This window comes from Paramormyrops kingsleyae, chromosome 11 (assembly GCF_048594095.1).
Source record: "Paramormyrops kingsleyae isolate MSU_618 chromosome 11, PKINGS_0.4, whole genome shotgun sequence".
NCBI classification, from domain to species: Eukaryota; Metazoa; Chordata; class Actinopteri; order Osteoglossiformes; family Mormyridae; genus Paramormyrops; species Paramormyrops kingsleyae.
This window is the reverse complement of record NC_132807.1, coordinates 30,103,258-30,127,110: the sequence shown is the minus strand read 5'-3', so window position 1 is coordinate 30,127,110 and position 23,853 is coordinate 30,103,258. Positions and strand designations below refer to the sequence as shown.

The 23,853-nt window shown below is 41.9% G+C and overlaps 1 protein-coding gene across 1 annotated transcript; it reads left to right on the top strand.

The window, feature by feature from the left end:
* The first annotated feature begins 398 nt into the window (after window positions 1-398).
* Window positions 399-19,351, top strand: slc39a13 (solute carrier family 39 member 13). Its single transcript, XM_023810857.1, has 10 exons — window positions 399-537; window positions 1,793-2,157; window positions 5,599-5,706; window positions 7,122-7,234; window positions 13,658-13,819; window positions 14,446-14,535; window positions 15,106-15,156; window positions 16,099-16,231; window positions 16,847-16,946; window positions 17,850-19,351. Exons 2-10 carry the CDS (start codon window positions 1,839-1,841, stop codon window positions 17,923-17,925), a joined length of 1,152 nt encoding a protein of 383 aa, XP_023666625.1. The 5' UTR covers window positions 399-537; window positions 1,793-1,838; the 3' UTR covers window positions 17,926-19,351.
* The last annotated feature ends 4,502 nt before the right edge of the window (window positions 19,352-23,853 follow it).

Below are 23,853 nucleotides of genomic sequence, written 5' to 3'. Positions count from 1 at the left end.
CTGTGATTATTATGTTATATTATTCTATATTCTTAAACTTTTTTAGCTTCGAGTCTTTATTGAGGCTTCTACAGAACGATCCAAACGCCATCTCATTGTACTCGTACAGTGACAATATCTTATTGTTCTATTGAGCGTGTAATTATCGTATATAATTACAAATTTTGCGATGCAATGTTAGAAGGGCATTGGAAAGACATACGTTTTGCTACAATTACCGACAATTTCAGGGTATTGGGACAATTGGGACAATTTGATCAAAAAGTAGCCAGCAGAATTACGTTCAAACTGCCCGAGGGAGGGCGGTCACTACGAGACCAGACTGCCGGTCACTAGACTCGGCCCACGTGATGACGGCACCGACCGGAAGTGCTCCCTTTTATTCGGTTCGTGTGACTGTAAGGAAGTTTGGTTCCTGTCGTGAGACGTGGCCTCCGGAGGAGGTGGTTCCCCTGCAGCTGCCGCATCAGTTTAGCCGCGGCGGAGTACGGAGCTGGATGGCAGGGATAGTCTGGAGCAAAAACCTCGGGATTACAAGTATGGTGAATTAATCTTTTCCCGATAATGAAGTGTTCAGGATTGCATTATTTGAATATTTTTGACTAAGTTAACACGTGTTTTGTTCAATAACTTTATATGTTTGCATATGTTCTACTGATACAATCCAGCGTGTTTCGGATAACTAAATCTTTCACTGAAAAATAAGTTTAACAAACTCATCATTATTTAGTATAATCGTCATAAGAAAATAGGTGGTACATTATGGTAAGACACCTTGAAATTCACCTATTTAAGGGTAAACTCTGAGGGAAATAACGCTTGCACTTTTGAACATACATTTTGCTTTATGATCTTGTGAAGTAGAAAAATATTGCTAATTAATGCAGAAAACGTTAAAGTGAATTATTTTGCATGGTATTTAACATAGTATTAATATCGAGGGTTAAGTACAGGTGTGGCACTTTTTTGGAAACTTGTGGACTGCAGTTGTTTGTACCCGTTACCTGCGTCCTAAAACAAATCGACTTATTAGTAATTTAAGAAACCGCTTAATTTAGTGTAATGTTCAGTATACGCTTTTTGTAATCATTTAAAAACTGTTTTTTTTTAAAATAATAATAATAATAATCATTAATTTACTGTTTATTATTATTATTATTATTTGTGTACATGTTTACCACAACAAGGAAATGTGACAAAGCAGAAACAAGGGAGGCAGAGTTTAACCGAGCTCTGTAATTGGGGTGGGGGGGCACTAGTACCATCTAGGAGGTGCTTAGGGTTAGTGTTCCAGTGGGCTCCCTTTGTACTCAGCATATTACTACCTGAGCAAATCTACAGTAAAAGGCCAGAAATATGATAATGAGTGATGGAGCAGGTGAGACACACAGGTGTCAAAGTGTGTCTGTCCTGGTATGCATATTGCAGTCCCAGGTGCACTACTGGGAAGAGTGCCTGTTTGATGGACAAGTATTTAAACCCATCCGTCCATCCATCCGCTCGTTTTCTATACCCACTTGTCCTATGCAGGGTCATGATGTGCAGGAAAGAATTTCCATTAAACATAAAAAGTTGCACACATCATTCTTCAGGGGTTATCTGCAAAATTTCAGTTTGCAAAATTGTTCTTTTTAATGCTGATCTTGACAAAACATGACATTGTTGATGGGCCTAACTCTGTACTATTTTACTTGAGTTAGACAGGAAGGTTTAGTGTTGATCTGAATACAGTCCTCACGTCTCTGTAATTTGAAGTTGACTCTGACTGATGCATGCTCTTCTGCCATTGCAGTGTCCTTTCTGCGTCAGCTGCAAGTGGTGGGCATGGTGAAGCAGCCATGAAGCTTCGGGCCTGGAGCCCAGCTTGGGGTACAGCTGTGTTGCTCAGCAGCGCTGCCCTTTTTTTCATTTCAACAACGGCGTCTAGCCACCAATCCAACGCCAGGAAGATGTCCCAGGCCACTGTGGTGCAGGCGGTGGCGGGTCCCTGGTCTACCGAGGAGTTGCTGGGTCTACAGGTGCTGTTGGACCTCTTTTGCGGGGAGAGGGGAGATGCTTTTATCTGTTCCCTCATTGGATCTATTGTGGTGGGGCTCAGTGGGATTTTCCCCTTGCTTGTCATCCCGATTGAAGCAGGAGCCGCCTTAAAGACTGAAGGTAAATGATAAAGCGAAGCCATGATACCACATCCAGCACAAGAGATCTGCACAGAACTTGAATGTTAATGACATTTTCCTGTGAGCAGTGGCAGCTTTGTTAGAGGGGTCAGAGAGGAGTGAACAAACACCATTGTGAGAGAGCACTGGTCTCAGGAGCCTGTCTGTGAAAACCCGAGAAAAAGCAACATGCTGGAGCGATGCAGGGGACCAGAAAGTAGCAGTCAGTGATTCGGGATTAAAATGTCGGCCCATGAAGAAACTGAGATATTATAATTTGTTAGTGACTGTCTTATTAATGTTCTACTTTCTGATTTGAAGAGGTAAAGAGCAGGGGCACAGTTAGAGATGAATGGATAGAGCGGCAGAGTCTTCACTGGGGGGGGGGCAGTGGCAAGCTATTCGTGGATTAAAGCCAATGAGTCCATATTTGGGGGGGCTAAAGCCACCCTAAAATACGTCTAATGATGCCCCTGGTAAAGAGTGTTTTTAAAGGTCATACCATTCAGTGGATCAGAGGTCAGTCTTCCTGATTCACCATTTCCACTTGCACATTATAGTGGTGGACAGATGTGTGCATGAATGTAGGTAGATACAGAATCATTACTGGCCAGGACAAGAATATAAATCTGTATGAGGAACAAAGTCCTGGATAGCATCAGCAGTGTTTCCCCTACCATTATATTAGGGGGGCGCCCCGCCCCCCCTTGAAGGTTAAGTTAATTTTATTTCATTTTATTTTCTATATAGTGCCAGATCACAACAGAAGTCATTAAAGGTTACCTTTCCTATAGAACAGGTCTATACATTGTCCTTTTATTAAACAAACTAAATAACCTTATGTTATTTATCTTATTTACACAACAGCTTGTCATTTTTGTCTCTACACGGTCGCACGTTTACAATTCTCCTCTGCTCTCTGTATCGCGCATGGCGGCGTTCCCCCCCGACACACGGGTGGCACACGCCCACCAGCGGACAGAGAAGCATCAGAAAATGTCGCGTCAACCACCTGATAAGCAGACAAAAATATCTGCATAAAAAGAAATGTTCTGATGTTTAGTTCAGTTGTTATATTGACCACTGTCATTAAAAGAAGCACATGAACACCATGAATCCTGTCGGTGTCCATCTGCTCCCCCCCCCCCCCCCCCACCCCCAAAGCTGTAAACCTGGGGGAATCACTGATCAGTCAGTGTGGAAACACTTCAGATCCTTGTACACAACCCCCGCTGCAGTCCTGGCTGGTCAGCCGGCTCACTGGCTTTGACCCTTTGTGTGAGAAGCGATTGTAAATCACAGGCAGCCCCACTGACATGTAAAGCCTTCTCACCCACTGCACATGCAGTGCTGCCCTCATCCAGAGCCACAGATCATTTTGTATCATTATAATCCAACTTCCTGACACAAACAGTAGCTGCAGCCCCTTCATGTATCCATGTCAAATTTTGTTTTTTTTTTTTTTTGTCATCAATTTGATAAAAAACACAAAATTGGTTTTGAAAAGGTTTTCACATCTATTTTGATTCTTATTTTCTGTTCTTTAGTAGTACTTACAACAACAGGCTAAAAAAATCCTGGGAGCAACATACCCCAGACTCTTGGCACTGTAGTATTTCACTGCAGATCAGTAAATATAAGCAAAGACTTTCAAACCCACCACACTAAGATTTTAAAAGGGAACATATGGTGATGAATAATCTGCAACGTAATGTCTGCCATACAGTCTGACGTGTCTATCTGCCATGGCAGAATTTGATGTACGTAACGGTTCATATCTCACTTTTGCATGTGATACTATTTTGTTTAGTCTGACTGCTGACCCGTACGGTTGTGAAACTGGATTCTTTTAGGGACTGAACGTCTTAGGAGGAGTTGCTTCTAACAGTTATTGAAGTCGTTTTGCACTGTTAGCGTTATGTATTCATTGGAAAGTCGTGGTGGTTCCTGGGTTAAGAACATCCAACTTACAGATAACTCATACCCATGAACGGACTGCCACAAAGCATATTTTATTAAAAATTCAGGTTAAATAAAAATGGTTCATAACGAATGGACTCACTACATTGTGATGCACATAGCATATGTCTGCTTGAGGTACAGAATAATAATAATAATAATATCATGTAGTTACTTTTACTATTACTTTGTTATGTACTGTGTTATTTTTCTGACAACTACAAATTCGACTTTATAAAGAGTGTAAGGGAACAGATCTGGTAACCTGAGGACTGCCAGTATAGGAGATAAATTGAGTCTTCATGCTGCTGATGAACTTTTAATACCTCGTAGGTGTCAGTTTGTTTTAATCAGCAGGGAGCAGGTGCTAATTATAGTAGGAGCAATTAGAATGATGAAATCAGACATGGTGGGGTAATTTTATGCAGTTGATGCAATCAAGGACCCAGAATCAAAGTGTGTGACCTCACCAATGGGGATTTGACATTTGCTGGCAGAGGACTTTAAATATTTAAAGAACCTGCTTTTAACTATCAAAAGGCATGTTTGACTACATTCCATGTTAAATATATATTTTTTTCAAATAAAACTTGAATGTTTTTCAGCCATCTGAGCTTAGAGTTTGATGGAGAGAAGAATATAGATAAGCAGAAGCTTCCAGATCAGCTGCATTATGCAGAGCCTGTTAATATTAAACCAGACCTGCTCTGGGATCAGACAGACAGAGGTTTGCATAGAGGGCTATCAGGCACTTACTTACTTTCATCCTCGTCTCCTGGGATTTATTAAATTTCCTCTTCCAGCAACCTCAGCAGTTATGAAGATCTCTGGATTGTAGGTCAGTGAAGGTTTCTGCATACATAATGTGCGTGTGTCCGCTGCAAGTATATCTCCGACCTAAACGCTCAGAGCGGGTATTTTTGCATTCCTGCTGGGAGCTGTTGCCTAACAGACAAAGTGTTCTCTTAGTCACTTCCAAATTCCTCCGACATCGGCAGTTCAGAGATAAAGCCCGAGCGCGAGTCCCAGTTGAAATGAGCTCCATCAGTGATACTTGAAACAGATCATGGAAACCATTGTGTAAAGAAACCAAGGTGTTAAATATCAAATGTTAAGCCAGCAAGAGCTGCAGCTGTCTGGTTTGTGGCTGTTGATTTTATATTAACACTAGTATTTGATCTGTCATGTTTCTCTGCCTTTTAATTCACATTGTCATGAAGTCGTAGTAAAGTAGCATTAGAAGAAACCTCGCTATTCTGCGAAGGACTCAGAAGTGGAGGGTGACAGTTTTTTGTGGTGCTGTGAGATTTGACTTGACCATTGGTTTAAAGACTGGCTTTTTTTCTCCAGAACTTAAGGAACAAATGGCATCATGCTTGTATTGGATTCAAAATCATTGTGTCACCACAATGACTGAAGACCAGTCTTGTACAGAGTCCTTTGTAGTACTTGTCCATGTTTGATACTCTGTCTTTGGCTGCAGCTGGCTGCCAGAAACTAAAGCAGCTCCTGAGCTTCGCCGTTGGAGGTCTGCTGGGTGACGTCTTCCTGCACCTGCTGCCAGAGGCATGGGCCTATTCCTGCAGCACAGGTGAGCGACCATCCGGTCTCTCCATCTTGATCTGGTAGATCTGTCCTTCTAAATTCCCTCTCCTCCTTGGCAGGGTTGCTGTCGCTATGCTGGTGGGGGAAATGGGCAGCACAAACAAAATGCAACATTTGGTCTTTCCATGTTCTTGGTCATGATTGTACTCCTCTGTACTCTTGGGAGTTTATTTTGGGCTTCAGTATGATACAGAATCTCTTTACCTTTGAAGCTCAGACAGTCTGTAATTGCGTGGTTAGACTTTGACGTATTAATTCCACATTCAATTATTTCGTCCACCCATCCATCTTCTATATTCCCAGTAAGCCAGTCCTAGGAAACATACTTAAATTAATCTAAACCACATGAAAATTCACATTTGGACGGTGGGAGGAAACCATATTACTCAATGTCCCTATGCAAACGCAGGGAGAACATGCAGTCCCCTGACATAAAGACTGGGGGTGGGGTTGACTACCCACTGAGCCACTGTGGCACGATATGTAAATTTTGGCTGATGCCAATATATATTTTTTCTAATAATGCCAATAGCCATAACTGGCTTGCCTCTGAGCCCCAATAAATCTTTAGTGAAGTTGTTGACATTACTTAAGATCCCATTAATATATTTAGCGACAACATAATATAATACAGGCACTGAGACATTGAGGATGCTGACTTGGGAGACTGTAGCGAGATTCTAAGAGGTAAATGAGCTGGCATCCTCTGTGGGAAATGGTTGATCATCCAATTGAGTCATCGCCTTTAATTTAGTAATTTTGTCTTTATCAGTGAGGCAGCTAACTTTGAATATTGACTAAATTCTAAATATTAGTTTGCAAAATCAACCAGGATTTGACACATTGGACTGGGGGTTGCAGTCCAGGTTTGAAGGTGCTTTTCCACTGCACCAGACATCATACTTTTAGTACTTAAAAAGGTTGGGCATTTAAAGCTTTGGTCTTATTTGTCCACGCATCCAATATTATTCATTTTGTTTTCTGAGTTCATGAAGTACTACTCTTTTTCAGGATAGTGGATGTATGCTGTGTTTGTGAGGAAGATTATTTGCATAACCGATTGACGATAAACACATTTGCAAGTTACAAAGAAAGTACCCCAGCTGGTTTGGTACTGGTTCCTGGCTGGAAATCAATGGGAAAGGACCTGGTGCAGTGGACTAGCATCCTAAGTGGATAACACTGCGCAACTGACTTCTAAAATAATGTTTAAACAGTGTTTTCTGAATGTTGCCTTTAGTTTGATTTGCAAGGTAACCGAAGAATGAGACTGACTGATATAGTAAATATGAGTTTGTGACAAACCAAGACCATAGTTTTTTTTATGTTAAACACTAGCATACTGAGAATATGAAAACAAATGGAAATAGTCCCTGGGGCTGTAATGTGCCTTTCTGGCAGATGGGGGCCATCAGCATCACAAGATCCAGGGCCTGTGGGTCATTGTGGGCATGCTGTCCTTCCTTGTGCTGGAGAAGATGTTCCCAGATGAGGAGAGTCAGGACGATCCTTCGGTGAGTTCCACAGCACCATTCCTTGGCGTCCTGGGGACTCCACACACATGGCTTTGCATTCAGTCAAATAGCACATTTGCCGTTTGATGACCAGTCCCCCCCTGAAACCCAGTCTGACATTCTGTATGTGCTGTGTATTCCTTTGTCAGGGTTTGTCAAGCTGAATTTTTATTGACCGTCCGCAGTAGAATTTTATGAGATGTCGTGTTGTCTTCTTTATAATATTTTAGAATCCTAGGGTTACTCATACTAACCGGCCAACCATCTTCAAAAAGTCCTGCAGGACCACTTGGAAAGAATGAGCTCACTTGACTGGTTCATCTGTCTTTCGGTGACTAATGCCTCTTTAACGTGGGAGACTCAAGCCTTGTCTGGGTCCTCAACCAGTTGTAGAATGTTTGACTCCTCCATGCTGGGTTGCTACTATTTATAGAAGGGCTCTTATTTAGACATAAATATATATGTATGCTTGTCAGGTCCTCCTCTCTGTGAGCTGCTTTCCTGGTTTAGTTCAGCCACTCAGCAGCCCAGAAGCCTTTCCATTTAGTTGCAGTTTGGTACAGACACAGGAGACGTGCATTGGAGGCTCTTGCACCAACATGTCTTTGCATAGCTATCTTGATCTGCACAGGCACAGATTTAATCTGCTAATCGCCTCTGTTCCCTTTGTTTTGATTGGCAAAACACTTTTTCATGTGGGATTTGCACCGCACAGTTAGTTTTGATTGTCAAGTCTAGGCACTTTGAAAATCAAGGAGGAAAAGTTTGTTTAGGGAAACTGTGCTCCCTGCCAGTGCGGTTTGTGTGCCCTGCCAATAGGAAGCCTTCATTCATAGATAGGGTCTGTTTGTATATGTATACATTTTTACCTCGGCAGTTTCTCAGGGAAGGTTTTGTTTAAGCAAACTTTAAACCCTGTTAAGTTCTGAACCAGCAGGATATTATTGTTATGGGGGGAAAATTTACTCTTAATTTCAAGCTACGTCTTACAGTAGGAAATTTACGTCTAACTGGGGGAGGCAGAATGAACAGCATACTGTATCTTAAATGATGATGCCATGTAACAAAGGTAAAGGATGCATTCGTAGGTGCTATGACATTTTATATCTTTTAAATATAGCTAGATACAGTACAGACATAGTTATGCTTATTTCAAGCTAGAGGCATTAATCTTATTCAGTTTTTGTGTGTTTTGTAATGTAGTCACTTGGAAAAGGTCTTTAATATAATTCTCCTTTTACTTCACTGCATTGTTTTAATATAATTCTCTTCTTGTGATCTATAAGCAGTGCCCCGTGTAAAACAGGAAGTGCGTCTAGTCCCCCCACTGCTTGCGCCAGATGCTCTGCCCAATAGGGCTGCAGACAGCTGGTGAAAACTGGGACCCAGACAGTGACTCTTGGGCTTTTTATAGTTCTGGTCGTGAGGCTGCTCCGGCTGCACTTGAGTCTGTTGCTCAGGTTTCACTGCAGTCTTATCTCTGCCGCTGGAGGTATAGTCTCCCAATGTGTTGTGCTTTTCAATAAGCATTTGCATTTTAATCGGCTGATGGTATAACCCATTGCAATACTAATCACTTGTTCCAGTGTCTGTAGTAAGACAAGCTTTTAGCGCAAATGGCACACAAGCAAAAGTTTTGCGTTGTACATAAAACGGTACAAATAACCAGTTTGACTGTTAGTAACTAAGTGGTATAAGTAATCCAGTCCTGAAACATATTAGCAGACCAACCAGGATTTTGCTCCCTGCAGAAAAATCCAAATGACGCATACAACTGTGATTCATCCCATAATTACCTAGATGGCTTGTTGCTAAGGCAGATAATGAGCAGCATAATTAGTTCTTGCCCCCCCTCAAGTACAGTTGAAAGTGAGGGTGGCCTGGATCAGGTCCCTCACCCCTGGTCTAATAAATGTAGCTATTTGAATTTGAACACCCTTGCCAGCTTCATGTACTTTGAACGTTTACTCTCAGTGGCAAAGGGGCAGTTCACCCCAAAACTCATTAAAATATGTGTTTTAGGGGAGCTTTAGAGGCTGTTCTGCTGGGAGTTGCCTAGTTTTGGAGATATTGGCCATAGAAATGTCAGTCTTCTCTCGAATATTATGGAACTGTATGGTATTGTTTCTGTGGTGTTTAAAACGCCAAAAAATACATTAGAAAAATTCAACAGCAATATCTCTTAGAAAAAATCCTAACCTGGTTACTCAAGATAATGCCGGGGTGCTTGTCTGTGCAGTGATATGATTGGTGTGTGGAGTTTTGTAGAAGAATATAGTTCCTACATTAATCTGCTCACTACAAAGTCTGTGGATTATTGTGAGTAAATGATTTCTGGTAAGAGATGATACAGGTGAATTTTTCGAATGTATTTTTTTAACCAGTTTTATCCAGTCAAATGTGACCTATACAGTTTTAGTACCTGTGGAATGTCTATGCGCAGGCTTCTCCCCTGCCCCCCCCCACCCCCCCCACCCCCCGGGCTGAAGGCTACCAGGAGTTTCCATGCCACTTACGTGTTTTCCACCACACTTTGGCTAAATATAAAACCAGACAAAAAAAAAGGCACAGGCAGGGCAGGCTGCTCCCTGACGGCGGTTAGGCAGGGCTTTGGTCTTTGCTGTTCTGAATGAGCCCTTTAAAGACCCACGAGAGGAGCCGAAACTCTGAGCATGTGTGTGTCCTACATGCCATTATGTGGTTTTGCTTTATAAAAGTAGACAAAAATGAATGCTGCCTGACCATTCTGTTTGCATGTTAAGAACCCCTTGTAATTTCCACACCTATGTGGTTGTTATTTGTGAACCTGGACCTGTCTTGCATGGATGTGTCCTTTCACATCTTTTACTGTTTATGGGCCGTGTGGTTTAATTTATGTACATAGATTTGCAAAAGAGCAGAGTGTTTGTGGTCTTCATGATATGCATGTTGGAAATTTTTGTTTATGTGTTTACATTGTTTGTGGCTTTAGCATGAGGGGCTTTTGTAAGCCTGTTGAAAGTGGAGTTGCCAAGCTGGAAAATTATTAAGAAATGAGTGATCACCAGAGGACGAGGGAGAGTGCATGTGTCCTGCTGGATTAAGCCCCAGGCTTGGCAGTACTGTTCAGGAATGCTCTTAATCACGACCGTTATCGCTTCTAAAGGCTGACATTTTAACTATATGGACCCATCATTAAAAATTTGTACCAGCAGATTTGCTAAAAATGTATTGGTTGGTATTTGAAATTGTAAGTGCAATATTCCGGTGGCTAAACCAGTAAATCTGCCAGTGGGTGGAAAATGGTGTCTGGTTCTGCTGTTGAAATTCAGACTGCAGGCAATTTCAAAAGAGGTAGCTTAAGTATAATAAGTCAGCTGTCGGCCTGCGTGGGTGCAACTATGTGTAAGAAGATATTATCTGTGTAGTTATTGAGTAATTTAGTTACACTTAACCACATAAAATGGTTGGGAATCTTATCCATACAGCGTCTATGAAAGGTTCTTGTTTGTGTGATAGATTGAGATTTTGACAGATTAAAGTAGGATGAAGAGAGGGGCCTTTGTCATTTTGTTGGTTCGTAGTTGCATTTTATCATTAAGGGTCCAAAGGACGAAGTCCTTATGGACCATTATTGTTTTTCTTAGGATTATTATTATTAAGGGTCCAAAGGACGAAGTCCTTATGGACCATTATTGTTTTTCTTAGGATTATTATTATTATTATTATTATTATTATTATTTTTCTGCCCTAAAACTGAATGCCCAGCCTAAACCGTAAGTCCTAGGCCTACCAAATTTGGTAGGATGATTGGAATTCCTACCCACTACTCAGGTTGTCCGACCCGTCCGACTCAGCCACAGGGGGGCGCCGTAGCGCCCCCCAACACGTTTTGGACGATATCTCCTGTCCTGTTTGTCCTACCATCGAAATTCTTTTTTCTCCTGATGCAGACGGCCATGCCCTACCAAAAAGTCAATGGGACCATGAAGCTCCGCCTACTTAGATTTTTTGCTAATTTGCATAATTTGCAAATCCTACTTTTTCCTTCAAGTCCTGGCTTGTCCTACCAAATCAGACAAATGAGGTGTCAGACGAATCAGACTTCTCAGCTGATCAAGAAATATTAACAAAATTGAGACATTTTTATATCATACGGCCATTAGCCACGCCCAAACAATGTCCAAATTTGGCCCATTTTGGACTGATGGCTGTAACTTGGCCGTGCCTTGGCCTACCTAGACCAAATTTGAAATCCTACCTTCCGACCCCATTCTGGGTACACGGTCCAAGGCGGGCTGCATTTCGTCCATAGGGGGCGCTATAACTAAAAACTGCCAATATCTCCTGACTGCCTTGGCCAATCCAACTGAAATTTTGCTGACATATACTACGACCTAGCCTGAGGACAGTCACATACAGTGCCAGTCATCAATCATAAAAGCTTGGCTGCCATTAGCCAATCAACATCAAGCAACCATTTGACAGGCTTAACAATGACCAATCAAACCAAAATTTGGCTGCTACATTCATCTTCTGACCCTCTGCAAACCCTGTAAAGGACAACTCACTAGGCCAGATGGGGGCGCTACAGTGGCCCCATTTGCATTTCTGCCTATTTCTACAAAACTATCAAGCCTACAGTTAAAATTGATTGCCAGTCTAATTTAATATGTCATGGCAAATCTAAGCACATATGTATCTTGGTTATATATCGTTGCATTTTTGCATAATTTATAATTGTCTGTAAACAGGCTTTTTCGTTGCCCTCCAAGAATTTTTGCCTCACCTACTTAAATCTGCTGTCATTAAAATCAGGAGACAGTCCATTTAATGATTTATAGAAAAAATCTTATGCTTTCAGTAAGGTACGGCCAAAAGCCAAACCATGACCATACTGGTGCCACATACATTTCAATCAGACAGCTATATCTCAGGCATGCTTCAGCCAATCATTACCAAATTTCTCTCACTAATGTAGTGCTATACCACCGAGCGACCCTCCAAATTTTGTGTCGATCAGTCAAACGGGAGCGCTACGGCCACTGTTTATATCTTACTAAGACCAACCTAGGCCAATTCAGCTATACTGAGTTACCAGATCAGTTATGAAAGTGCCTACTGATCTCACCGATCTTACCATCAGAAGCGGGTGGCTCAGTGGGCTAAACCTGTGTGCTTGTAATCAGAGGGTCACCGGTTCGAACCCAGCTTCAGTTGGTACTTGAGCTAGGCAGCCCGATGTGCACAGCATGTTCTCTGTAAAGCAAGCTGGGGAGACATATAGGCATTTTCCCCATGATGGTCAATGAAGCTTCTATTTTTGTTATTAACCCAGCCATTCAGACGGGCTTAGGCACTCCTCCGGAGGGTTCGATTATAATTATTTTTCTTCCCTAAAACTGAATGCCCAGCCTAAACCTTAAGTCCTAGGCCGTCCAAATTTGGCAGTAAGATTCCTATTGCTATCCACTACTGAGCCTCTCTGACCTATCCCAGTCAGTCAGAGGGGGGCACCGTTGCACCCCACAACACGTTTTGGTCGATATCTCCTGTCCTACTTGTCCTACACTTAAATTTTATTGGCAGTCAAATTTACTATCTTGTACCAAATCCAGGAACATATATAGTCATATCGCATTAGACCTATGCCAAAATTTCCATCATGTTATGGCTGACTAATTCTGTCTGACTTTCTACTACCATGGCCGCCAGATCTCTGCCCTTATTCCTCTACTGTCCTACCAGTCCGATTGTCCTACGCTTTGGACCCTTTAGTAACTGCTTGCAGTTTCTAGTTGTATTTATTTTTACTATTTACTTAAAATGGTGCTAACCATGCATTAATCCATGCATAAAACAAAAACACCAGGAAGTGTATCTGCAAAAATCAGATTTGTACAGCATATCCCAAAAAGAATGGCAGCAGTAATGCAGCGGTTTCCTTTAAAACTCAGGAATACTGACAGTGAAAATGTTAACCAACTTAATGACTTGTGAGTAACAACATAATTCAATAAAAAGACAAACACATGGATACCACCTCGTGGTCGGTATAACATTTTCATTTATGGTTTTCTTTATTTTTACATTCTACCATAAAACTAACTATGATTCTATAAAAGGAGGGTAGTATGCTGAAGTGAATGATTTTTCCAGAATAAAACTGACTCTAATTGGGCTTCACTTATTCAATTAAATGTTTGTTAGCATCGTTAGTATATCTGAAGACCCCAAGTCTCTAGGTATTGAACATCTGTGGATCAGAGCAACTATTAGTTTTTCACAGATCCATTGACTACGGATATTGCTCTTGTGGTGACTGAAATGATGTTCGTAATTATGTTTATAGTATGTTTGTGGTTTACTGTTATTCTTTTTTTGTTATGGCCTTAATGAAACATTTATAGCACTCGGTATACCAAAGCTTCTCTCCTTTTGCAGATCTGCTCGTGCTCAAAAGTCAACCTGTATGCTAAGTCCAGCTGTGGGCAGACGATCAGTTCGCCGGAGAGGTGGGCCACACACACGAACGGGCACTGTCCCGACGGCCATTCTGCTCTGGAGACAAAGGGCACGCCGCACCGAACTCCAGAGAAAATAAAGGTCGGGAGAAGAAATGTGTTTTTTTTTTTTTTCCTTAATGTCTTTCTTTGAGTCCCAGGCAATATTTAGGATTCACAGGTTTTACAAATACACTGTAATATATACGCTGAGAATAAAATGAAGGTGAAAACTGGCATTGATCGAACTTGGTATTATGGGAAGGGTCCTGCAGTTATTGGAGCCGTCGCTCTCTGTGACTTTGGGTCATTTCACAAGCTGAGCTGTCTCTCTTTGCAGTGCTTTGAGGAAGATCACCATTGCATATGTGTCTTACTTGCCTTATACTTTCTCCTGCCAGCACGAGCAGATGGTCTAGAGCTCCGCCCATAACATTCATAAACTTTGTCTGTTCCTGAGTCCAGTTATAAGCACTGCAGTGCCGTTTGGGCAGCGCCCTGTTCATACAGAGGGGTCTTGGCAAGAGTTCCATGGTGGTTCCGGTGTATTTGTGGTCGTGAGGGGAAAAGTATTAAAACTTTAATGCCTCATGGACTAAGTACCTAATTGTGCTACTCCAATTTCATGTGAGATGCTTTGCTAGATACAAGATATCTTGCAGTATTGATGTTCTGAATCTTTATATATATATATAAATAAAATGTATAAAACATTACTATTTTTGACAGACGAGTGGATATTTAAACCTCCTGGCCAATTGCATTGACAACTTTACTCATGGGCTGGCAGTCGGGGGAAGTTTCCTGGTCAGCAAAAAAGTAAGTTTGTACTGCAGGAAAAATCAAATGTTCAAAAAAGGTGAACATGGGTCCCATGTTCTGTTTTTGTCAGGACAAGTAAAATGGTCACAAACCCAAACTTTTTTTTTTATCCTTCACAGAGTTTATTCATTTGTTTTTCTATTAACAGCTTTGTTTACACTATTTGTAGGAACAAATAAAGAAAACTTTCATCTGTCCTTCTGCAATAGATGCAGGCCGTATGAATTCAGGCATGTGTTATCAAGACACTAATTGAAGTTAACATGTATGCCTACAAACCTTTGTCTCAGGCTGGTATAGAAGCAAGAAAAAACATTGTTTTTTTTTCTTTATTTGTGTCAGCCCTGTGCTGGCCTGAGAGCACAAACCCTCGTCATTCCGTTGGCCTTGGGTTACTGTTAAGCACCTGGCCGCACAACAAAGAGATCTGAATAAAATTCAGTTTCAGCACATACTTGAAGCAGCTGTTGCCATAGTTGTGTCACCTTGGCAACATAAAAGATGCGACTGGCCATAAAACATGGAGCAGATGGTCACTGATATGTGTTTTTCCTGTTATCCTAACAGGTCGGTGTCCTGACAACATTTGCTATTCTTCTTCATGAAATTCCTCATGAGGTTCGTAAATACTAAGCCACCTCTGCGTATTTGTGTTGACTAATGTGGGGATGCTGCTGGTTCTCAAGTATGCTGTTAATCCTCAGGACATCTAAGTTTTATCATCCCCCCCCCCTCCATTAGAAGTGGGGAGAGATTTGGGGCAGAAATTGAGCCTGATATCCCCTCCTGGCCTCTGTCCTTTGCTGTAAACACAGCTCTGTTTCTCTCTTTGTGGCTGTATGCCTTTTCTCCAGTCTGCTCCTTGAGAAACACAAGACTTGCTGATTTGTAGTGAGTGCAAATCAGTGCATTCTACTGTAAGGAATCCACTTGCAGTCTCCGCAGTTGGTTTATTGAACAGTAAAAATAATATAATGTAATACAGTGTGGACACACACCGGGTATTGAAAGGCAGCTCAAATACAAATTAAGGGTAGTTCTTCACCCCCCTTTATACCCCAAAAGACCCTCCCCAACAAGGTGCTGTGTGTAGGTGTTGTGAGTGAATTTACATATAGAGTGACCCCCTGGAGTGTGAGGATCCTCAGACCGGGACAGGACAGGACAGGACGGGGATTTCCCGTGAGAGCAAATGGTAGCTCAGCCACTTCTCTGGCCACTGTCAATTGAATTATCTTCCTTAGCACCCTGGTGGTGCCAAATGGAACCTCTTATTCTCTCCCAGACTTCCCCCATGATCATAACTTGCTAACATTGTCTGTATTGGGGCATCTTTCCGCTGTTCCTTACACTACCATTACTGAAAAACAGCACAACCCTCACAGTCCTCTAGATTAATTCCCAGAGTTAACCACTGATACCATGAATTTATTTCCTGAATTGGTTTTGGTTCTGTCTTATTATAATTCAATATGTTAATTTTGCCAGGAGGCTGTAACTCAAGACAGGATAGGGGCTCATAATTCTCCAACTGTGCTGAGCTGAATTCCTGCCTTTCAGGTGGGGGACTTTGCCATTCTGCTGAGGGCGGGGTTTGACCGTTGGAGGGCAGCCAAAATGCAGCTGTCCACGGCTCTAGGGGGGGTTCTGGGTGCTTGTTTTGCTCTCTGTGCTCAGTCTCCCAAAGGAGCAGGTGAGACCACAGCAGTCATGCATGACTTCCCATATGGGCTAGGATATGTATTTTTTTCCATTTTGAATTAAATGCTATTTGTAGATAACACTGCTCTGTGTGCTTAAAGGAGAGTGCCAGCCTAATATTGTTCATCATCTTTTAATGTAAAGTTTCACCATGCAAAAAAAGACTTCTGTATATAGAACTTAGGCACTTGTGGTCTTTGTGATTTTGTGGGAATTTGTGTTTCAGAACCTTGCTATGAGATGCAAAATAATGAACTGCATGTTTGTTCTAAAGTGCTAATGGCAGTCCACACCCCTGGAAATAGGCAGTCCACACCCCTGGAAATAGGCTATGAAAACAAAACTGCAGAAGTTAAACTGTTTATTGAAGTAGATTCAGTCAGTAGAACATCAAACTAGCTGGTCTTTTGTTACTCATTCATAATAGGGAATGACCATTCTTCATTAAGTTGTATACATACAAAAGCAAGCGATGGCAAATTATTGAAGAAGTTTTCTGAAATGAGGCAGCTGTCAGTTTTTGGAGATTTTGTTGAATGTAATCATTTGAAGCAGCGTACACTAAATTTCCTCAACAGTTGCTATCCTCTTTTCTTCACTGATGCAGGAAATTCTACAGCCTGGATCCTACCATTTACATCAGGCGGCTTCCTGTACATCGCTTTAGTCAACATAGTGCCAGACCTTCTCCAAGAGTCTAACCCCAGGTAATGGCATCGCTAAGTCATGATTTTGCACTTAGTTTTTGTTTTTGTCTGAAGTTTACTCATAAGTGGAGCTTTAGCCCTTTCAAATTCTGGATTACTCTCCTAAAATTGCATGGATTTTATCGCCAGTCTGCATTTAAATTGTTTACTTGTCATGGAATCTAAGTATTATTCCACCTGACTTTGATTACCTCCACAATAGTGTGTTTATGGTAAATATGGTGCAGTATTACAATTTCCAATGGTAAATTGTTGGGAAACCTATTTCCTCCTACAACGTAAGAGAAAGTGCATGTGTTAGACACAGCCTGTGAGTGAGTGACAAAATATTTTGCTAAAGGGCATCAGATGAACTGGCCGTTTGCCTTAATAAATGTGGAACAGGTGTTTGGGATGTCTGAACACCAGGCAAAGTGTCAGATTTAATATTTAGCAGAAACTATCAAATCTTTCACAAAAGCTTATTCTGGGACAAGGAATACCATGTTTCATCCATTCATTACAAAGTAAAATAATATCTTGACACTAGTACGAGACAACAGGTGCTTGTTTTGGATTCTTTGAACCCAGTATTTGTGGTTATGAATAAATTCAATTCAAGCAGGTATATGCCATCTAAAAAGTGTAGATTATCACATACATCAGTACTATACTTTACAGTAGCACTGTGTTATTGTTGGAGAAATTAACTAATTTCCTGACTTATGGTGCCGCTTTTTGTTTGATAGATGTTTTTATTGCCTACAGTGCTTTTAGAAATTGGCCGCAATAAATCCCAAAGGCGACCCTCTTAGAAGCTATGAGTGATATCCTGTCACCTTGCTGATAAGGGAAGACTAGGACTCGCCATTGCTTGTGTGAGAATACGTTGTGTCCTGTTCTAGTCCTGTCGTCTGCCTCCAGGTGTTCGCTGTTGCAGATCCTGTTACTGTGCTGTGGGATAGCAGTCATGGCCGTCTTGTCCACTGTGGTGGACTGACACTCTGGGTACGGTCCCACTGCCAAAAGAGACACCCCCCCCCCCTTCCCCCCACACATACACACACACTTCTCAACTTCAATGTGTCCAGTGGAAATGATGTTGCAGGAAGTCAGTTTGTTCCCACGCAAAGGTGACTTGGGGCTGCGGCCAGTGATGCCATTGCAATGGAAGCGGACAGACAATCGGAAGCTTGAGAGGCCTTGTTTTTGTTTGTTTTGGTTTTGTTTTGTTTTTGAACATGCACTCCAATGAGGGAGCCATGCCAGAGGTGGACGTGCCGTGAGTGTGTGTGGTGCCCTGGAAGGAATCAGTGTGCTGCTCATCCAGCCCGCGGCACCACACTCCCCAGGAGCACTACTGAAGTGAACACTCAAAGATGCGTCGTTTGTTTCCCAAAATGTTACTCTTCGCCTACACACCAATACCCACAGGTACCACTACGTGGATATGGCTAAATGTAATATTTTCTCATCAGTCTTGCATACATAACAGCTTTACTTCAAACATCTGTTAACCTTTGCCAATATACTGATTTACTGTCTCCTTAGCTGTTGATATTGGTGATCTTGTTTCACAGTCCTCATTAGCACTGTCAGTTATGTTCTGTTTATTTATATATCCTGTCATATAAGATTTTGTATGTTCAAGCATATTCAGGTGCCTTTTTTGTTAGATTCTGTGGTATTCAGCAAGCAAACGGCATGTTGTCAATCTAAGGTCAAATCGCACCTGCTGCTTACAGTGTCACTGGAGAGTTTAGATACGCTCAGCAATTTTGTCGATGCACATGTCCAAAATTTTCTGTATCTATATTTCTTGAGTGACACTTATTTTGGCTCAGTGTTAGCCCCTGGGAAGGTATATATATTAGTTGCATTAAAGAAACTCAAAAGCTTTTAATAAAATTAATTACTATAATTTAGTCTTTGTGTGTACAGTCCTACTGCATCATTAACGCTCAAAAAAGACATTGAAGAATGAAAGGGTTGCTTTCCCTGTATGTAGAACTAGAATATGCTACAGCCAAATCCCTATGATCTTATTTTATTACAGATTTTATTCTTATGTGGGTGTATAACCTTCACTCCCATAAAACGGTAACATTTAAGAGCTAGCAATTTTCCCTTTTTTAATTTGCGTGTTTGTGAAATGCACACTTTAATCTCATAGGTTCATGTGGAATTTTCTTCTGGATAGGTTAGTGCTTAAAGACAGCAGTATTTTATGAAATGCTTATTAGTCTGGTTTTTCTGTGATTTCACTCAATTTTTCATTCAACAAGAGCAACTGACTTCTGCTGTGCTGCTATGACACTTTAGTAATGGAATAGACTGCTTTTCAAAGATGAATATTTTGCTTTAAGTACATATTTTGCTTTATGTGTACCAGTCTGTAAATAAACTCTTTTGTCATACAAATCAAATATTTTCTGCAGGCCATCTGTTTTTTCTTCTCAGAAGTAGAGCTTGCTCCAAAATGTCAACAAATGACTGGAGTGCAGTATGGATTGCTTTGCACTTATTGAACTGTGACACAATCTTCTTGGAAGAATGCCTTGCCATAACAATTCACTTGTGGGTTCTGCTTACTCAGTGTTCTGTTATGGTGGATTGTACATTGTATCTAATGCAGAAGCTACTATGCTGGGATTTGTCTGACAATCACACATCACCGCCTCTCCCTCCAAATAAGGATGAAATGCTTGATGAGTTCTCTGTTCTTGTAAGTACTTCAGGTACAGTGGCCAATAAGCAGAGTACCAGCCTATCACTAATCATGTTAATCACATTTTAATGGACGTTTTCAACATGCAAATCCCATATCTCATTTTGAAAATTCATCAATATGCTGTAAACATTCAATATACCACCCAGCCCTAATGAGCTGTTTCGTTTCATTGCCCCCCGGAAACCTCCGTTGTGCTGTGGCTCGTTTCCATGGTGGTGTGAGTGGATTTGCAAGTTTATTTGTTTTACTTTTCATAATTTGTGTTTTCTGAATTTGCCGCGTTTTAACATATCGTCCACTGTATTTGGGACCTGTGGCAGACTTGCTTGAAGGTATTGAGTCATATGTTTTAACATTAAACCAAAAAGATTGGTACATATGTTTATTGGAGGCTTCACCCCGCAAGATCGGTTGTGCTGTTGAATATTTTACTTTGCCGCTGTCGATTTTTCAGTGTTTTTGAGTCAAATAATACGTGCGTAGGACTTAACTGAATGTACTTTGTTCTATAAAAGTCTTCATGTACCAAGAAGTTGACTGTCCTTACATGATCAGTTTGGATCATGTGATAATTTGTTTACTGTACAACCGATCTCGGCTGTTTAAGAACTTAAATTTTTCTAAGGGTTCTTGGTAATACAGTCTCCCAGATTCACCTCTGTGCATGTCTGATCTCCGTAATCAGAGGCACGTTTCTGTAAGTGGACCTGGCAATATTGCAAATATTACAGTGCGACACAGTTTCTATGACTGTTTCTATACAAAATTTAATCAATGCTCGCTTGAATCTCCTTTTCCTCTCATTTTGTAATTCATTCTTGGAGACTTTGGGACGGTATGGCCGTAGGGGGATAGGACAATGTATGATGTTTACACAGGTGGAGTGTTTAGATTAAGCCTTCAGTAGTGGAATGTGTTTAAACAGAAGCCATCGCTGTCAGAAAATGCCATGTGCCTCTTGCAGTCTGTACCGTTAGCTGCAGTCTCCCACGTCCTTGCGGCAGCTTCCCCTTGCAGTCTGTACCGTTAGCTGCAGTCTCCCACGTCCTTGCGGCAGCTTCCCCTTGCAGTCTGTACTGTTAGCTGCAGTCTCCCACCTCCTTGCGGCAGCTTCCCCTTGCAGTCTGTACTGTTAACTGCAGTCTCCCACGTCCTTGCGGCAGCTTCCCCTTACAGTCTGTACTGTTAGCTGCAGTCTCCCACGTCCTTGCGGCAGCTTCCCCTTGCAGTCTGTACTGTTAGCTGCAGTCTCCCACATCCTTGCGGCAGCTTCCCCTTGCAGTCTGTACTGTTAGCTGCAGTCTCCCACGTCCTTGCGGCAGCTTCTCCTTGCAGTCTGTACAGTTAGCTGCAGTCTCCCACCTCCTTGCGGCAGCTTCCCCTTACAGTCTGTACCATTAGCTGCAGTCTCCCACGTCCTTGCGGCAGCTTCCCCTTGCAGTCTGTACCGTTAGCTGCAGTCTCCCACGTCCTTGCGGCAGCTTCCCCTTGCAGTCTGTACCGTTAGCTGCAGTCTCCCACGTCCTTGCGGCAGCTTCCCCTTAATCTTCTGTCCTACTGCTGGTCCATCATTTTCAGAGTTTCTGCCCTTCAGATGTAGACTGCAGTTATATTGTACCACAGTATAGCCCCCACCTGCATGATGTGACAGAAGCTGTTTTGCGCCAGTATGATCACCGCCCAGTACGATCACCACCCAGTAGCTCAGGTGGTGAAGGAGCAGGAGAGAATTCACCAATTACATATAGGGGACGGTTAAGTGGGCAATTTTCGCCAGGACATTGGGGGTACCACCCCGACACTTTCGAAAGATGCCCAGGGATCTTTTATGATATCAGAGGGTCAGGACTTTTCATCTTGTCCAAAGGACGGTACCATTTTTACAGCACGGTGTCTGTTCTGGGGCTGCTTGACCTTTCTAGGTGTGCATTGTTGCACCTTGGCCCTAGTTTGCTTCTCTGTAAAAGTATTAAACATTTCCAGTAATAACAAGCCAGATCTCTTGTATTGCATTTTATTGGCTTGATACATTGCAGCTCTTAAGCTTGTATGCTCGTGGGAACATTGAACAATGAAGCAGCTTAACGCAATCCAGCATGTGGAGGAATGAGCCTTCAAAAGCATATGCTCTCTAGAAAAACTGTACCTCCAAATAGTGCAAATAGTGATGTTTGTTCACCAGCTGGGCTTAAAAAAGCTTCAGATCATGGATCTGCATAGTAACTCACTTTGCTGTCACAGTGGTTGTCAAACTCTGGCACCCTGGACATCCTGTCCTTCTCAATTAATCAAAGGTCTGTTATGTCCTGCATGGTATCATACTGATTCTCCAGCATTCTGTTGACCCAGCCCTCCTGTCTCTGCTCCATTCCGGGATTCCAGGCCAGGTCTCGCCTGCCGCTCGTGTATCACCACCCAGAAATGAATATAAACTGCCTGCTGTCGGCATCCCGGCAGCTTTTGCTCGCTTTCGTTACTCAGCCTGTTGTATTTACCGACTCTCTTGGATTCAGCACTGAATTGCTTAACTGATTGCGGCTGTTGTTCCTGCCTGTTTGGTTTTGCTTATTTGTGTTTCACTTGTCTGGCTTTTGACTTTTCAACTCTTTCTCTAAACCATAATTGCTGCTCTTGCCCTTTGCTTTGGTCACTCAATGCAGAGAGAAGTTTTTTTTCTTTTCTTTTCTCATAACAAGCCCACAAATGTAAATTTACCGTTTGGTCTGTAATGCCATTCCTTGCTTTGCAGTTTCCTCCTGTGGTGATTTGAAAGCTGCCGATCATTCAATGCCAAGATGTCTCCTCAGAGAAAAACGAAGCAGTGTCTAAGGACAGTGTTGACTATGTATGTGAAGTCATCGGTTTTTCTGGTAATGATTCTGCTGAACATTCACTCGATCTTTTCGTTTCATCCATTTTTTCACTCAATGCATAAAATGATTAGCGGTAGTCGTCGTAGTGGCTGTTCATTTTCATAAAAATAAAATGAGTCGTATAGAAAGGGCAAAGACATAAAATTATTTGGGTGCAGCCTTCACAGGATTGTCAGGCCCTCTGGGTGGGATTGCAAACAGAGCACAGAAACGGCGGGGAAAAAACAAAAGACAGGCATTTTGATGCAATATGGGAGGAAAACAATTGCGGATTCACTGGTCATCAGATAATAGAATGCCTACACTTGACAGCTGTACATCAGAATGTAGACACACACTATTATGTATGACGGGGAGCAAGAGCCGTGAACTGAGTGAATGGGGCCTATCTGCTGATTTTGGTCCTGCCCCCATTGTTTTGTTTTAAGCTTTGTTGCAGTGAATATTCACATAATACAGTGAAATAATTGTACTACTCCACAAACTAGAAATTTGGAAATGGGTGCAACACAAGAATTTTACAAAACAATACAGTGCAATGGCACATTAATTTGTACAAATATAATATAGTGCAAACAATACAACAGTAGAGGAATGGTGAGAGAGCTGCTTTAAATCAATGCAATATTGTTTATGTCGAATATTTACATTAAATATGCAACAGTTTTACACAGTTGAGGAATTATTCGCAGGGTTTTGGTGTCAGAGTCTCGGTGTTTACATTTCTAATTTAAGAACTTTCAAAGAACCTGTCTCTGAAACGATGTTTCTATAGCAATTACCAGAGGGTTGTGGTGTGAAGACATCATTTTCAGCCCTCTTCTGACAATGGGTGTTGTAAATGGACTGGAAATGTGGAAAGTCAGAGCCAATAATTTGGAAGCTGTCTTGTGTTGCACCTATTTTCTTTGTAGTGATTTGCAATCCTGGGCTGTCAAGTGACCAAACCACGCAGTGATGCATCCTGTCAGGATGCTCTCTGTCGTGCATCAGTACAAGTCTGCTAGCTGCTTAGTTTCCACTCCAAAGCTCTCTAGCCTCCTCAGGAAGAACAGTGTGTTGTGTCTGCCTGAGGATACAGCCTGTGTTGAGAGACTGGGAGGGAGTCTGAGAGCTGGATGCCCAGGAATCTGACAGTTTTCACCAGTGAACCACTGATGTTTAAAAAAAAAAAAAAAAGGTTTATCCCTAAATCTAAATTGCATGGATTCATTCTCAAGCCTGTATCACTCTTGGCTGTAAAGGATTCATACTGCATTACTGCTTGCAAGCTAAATGACATTTTAACATGGACAATGCAAGAAGCTGCCAGGCTGCCAAAGCA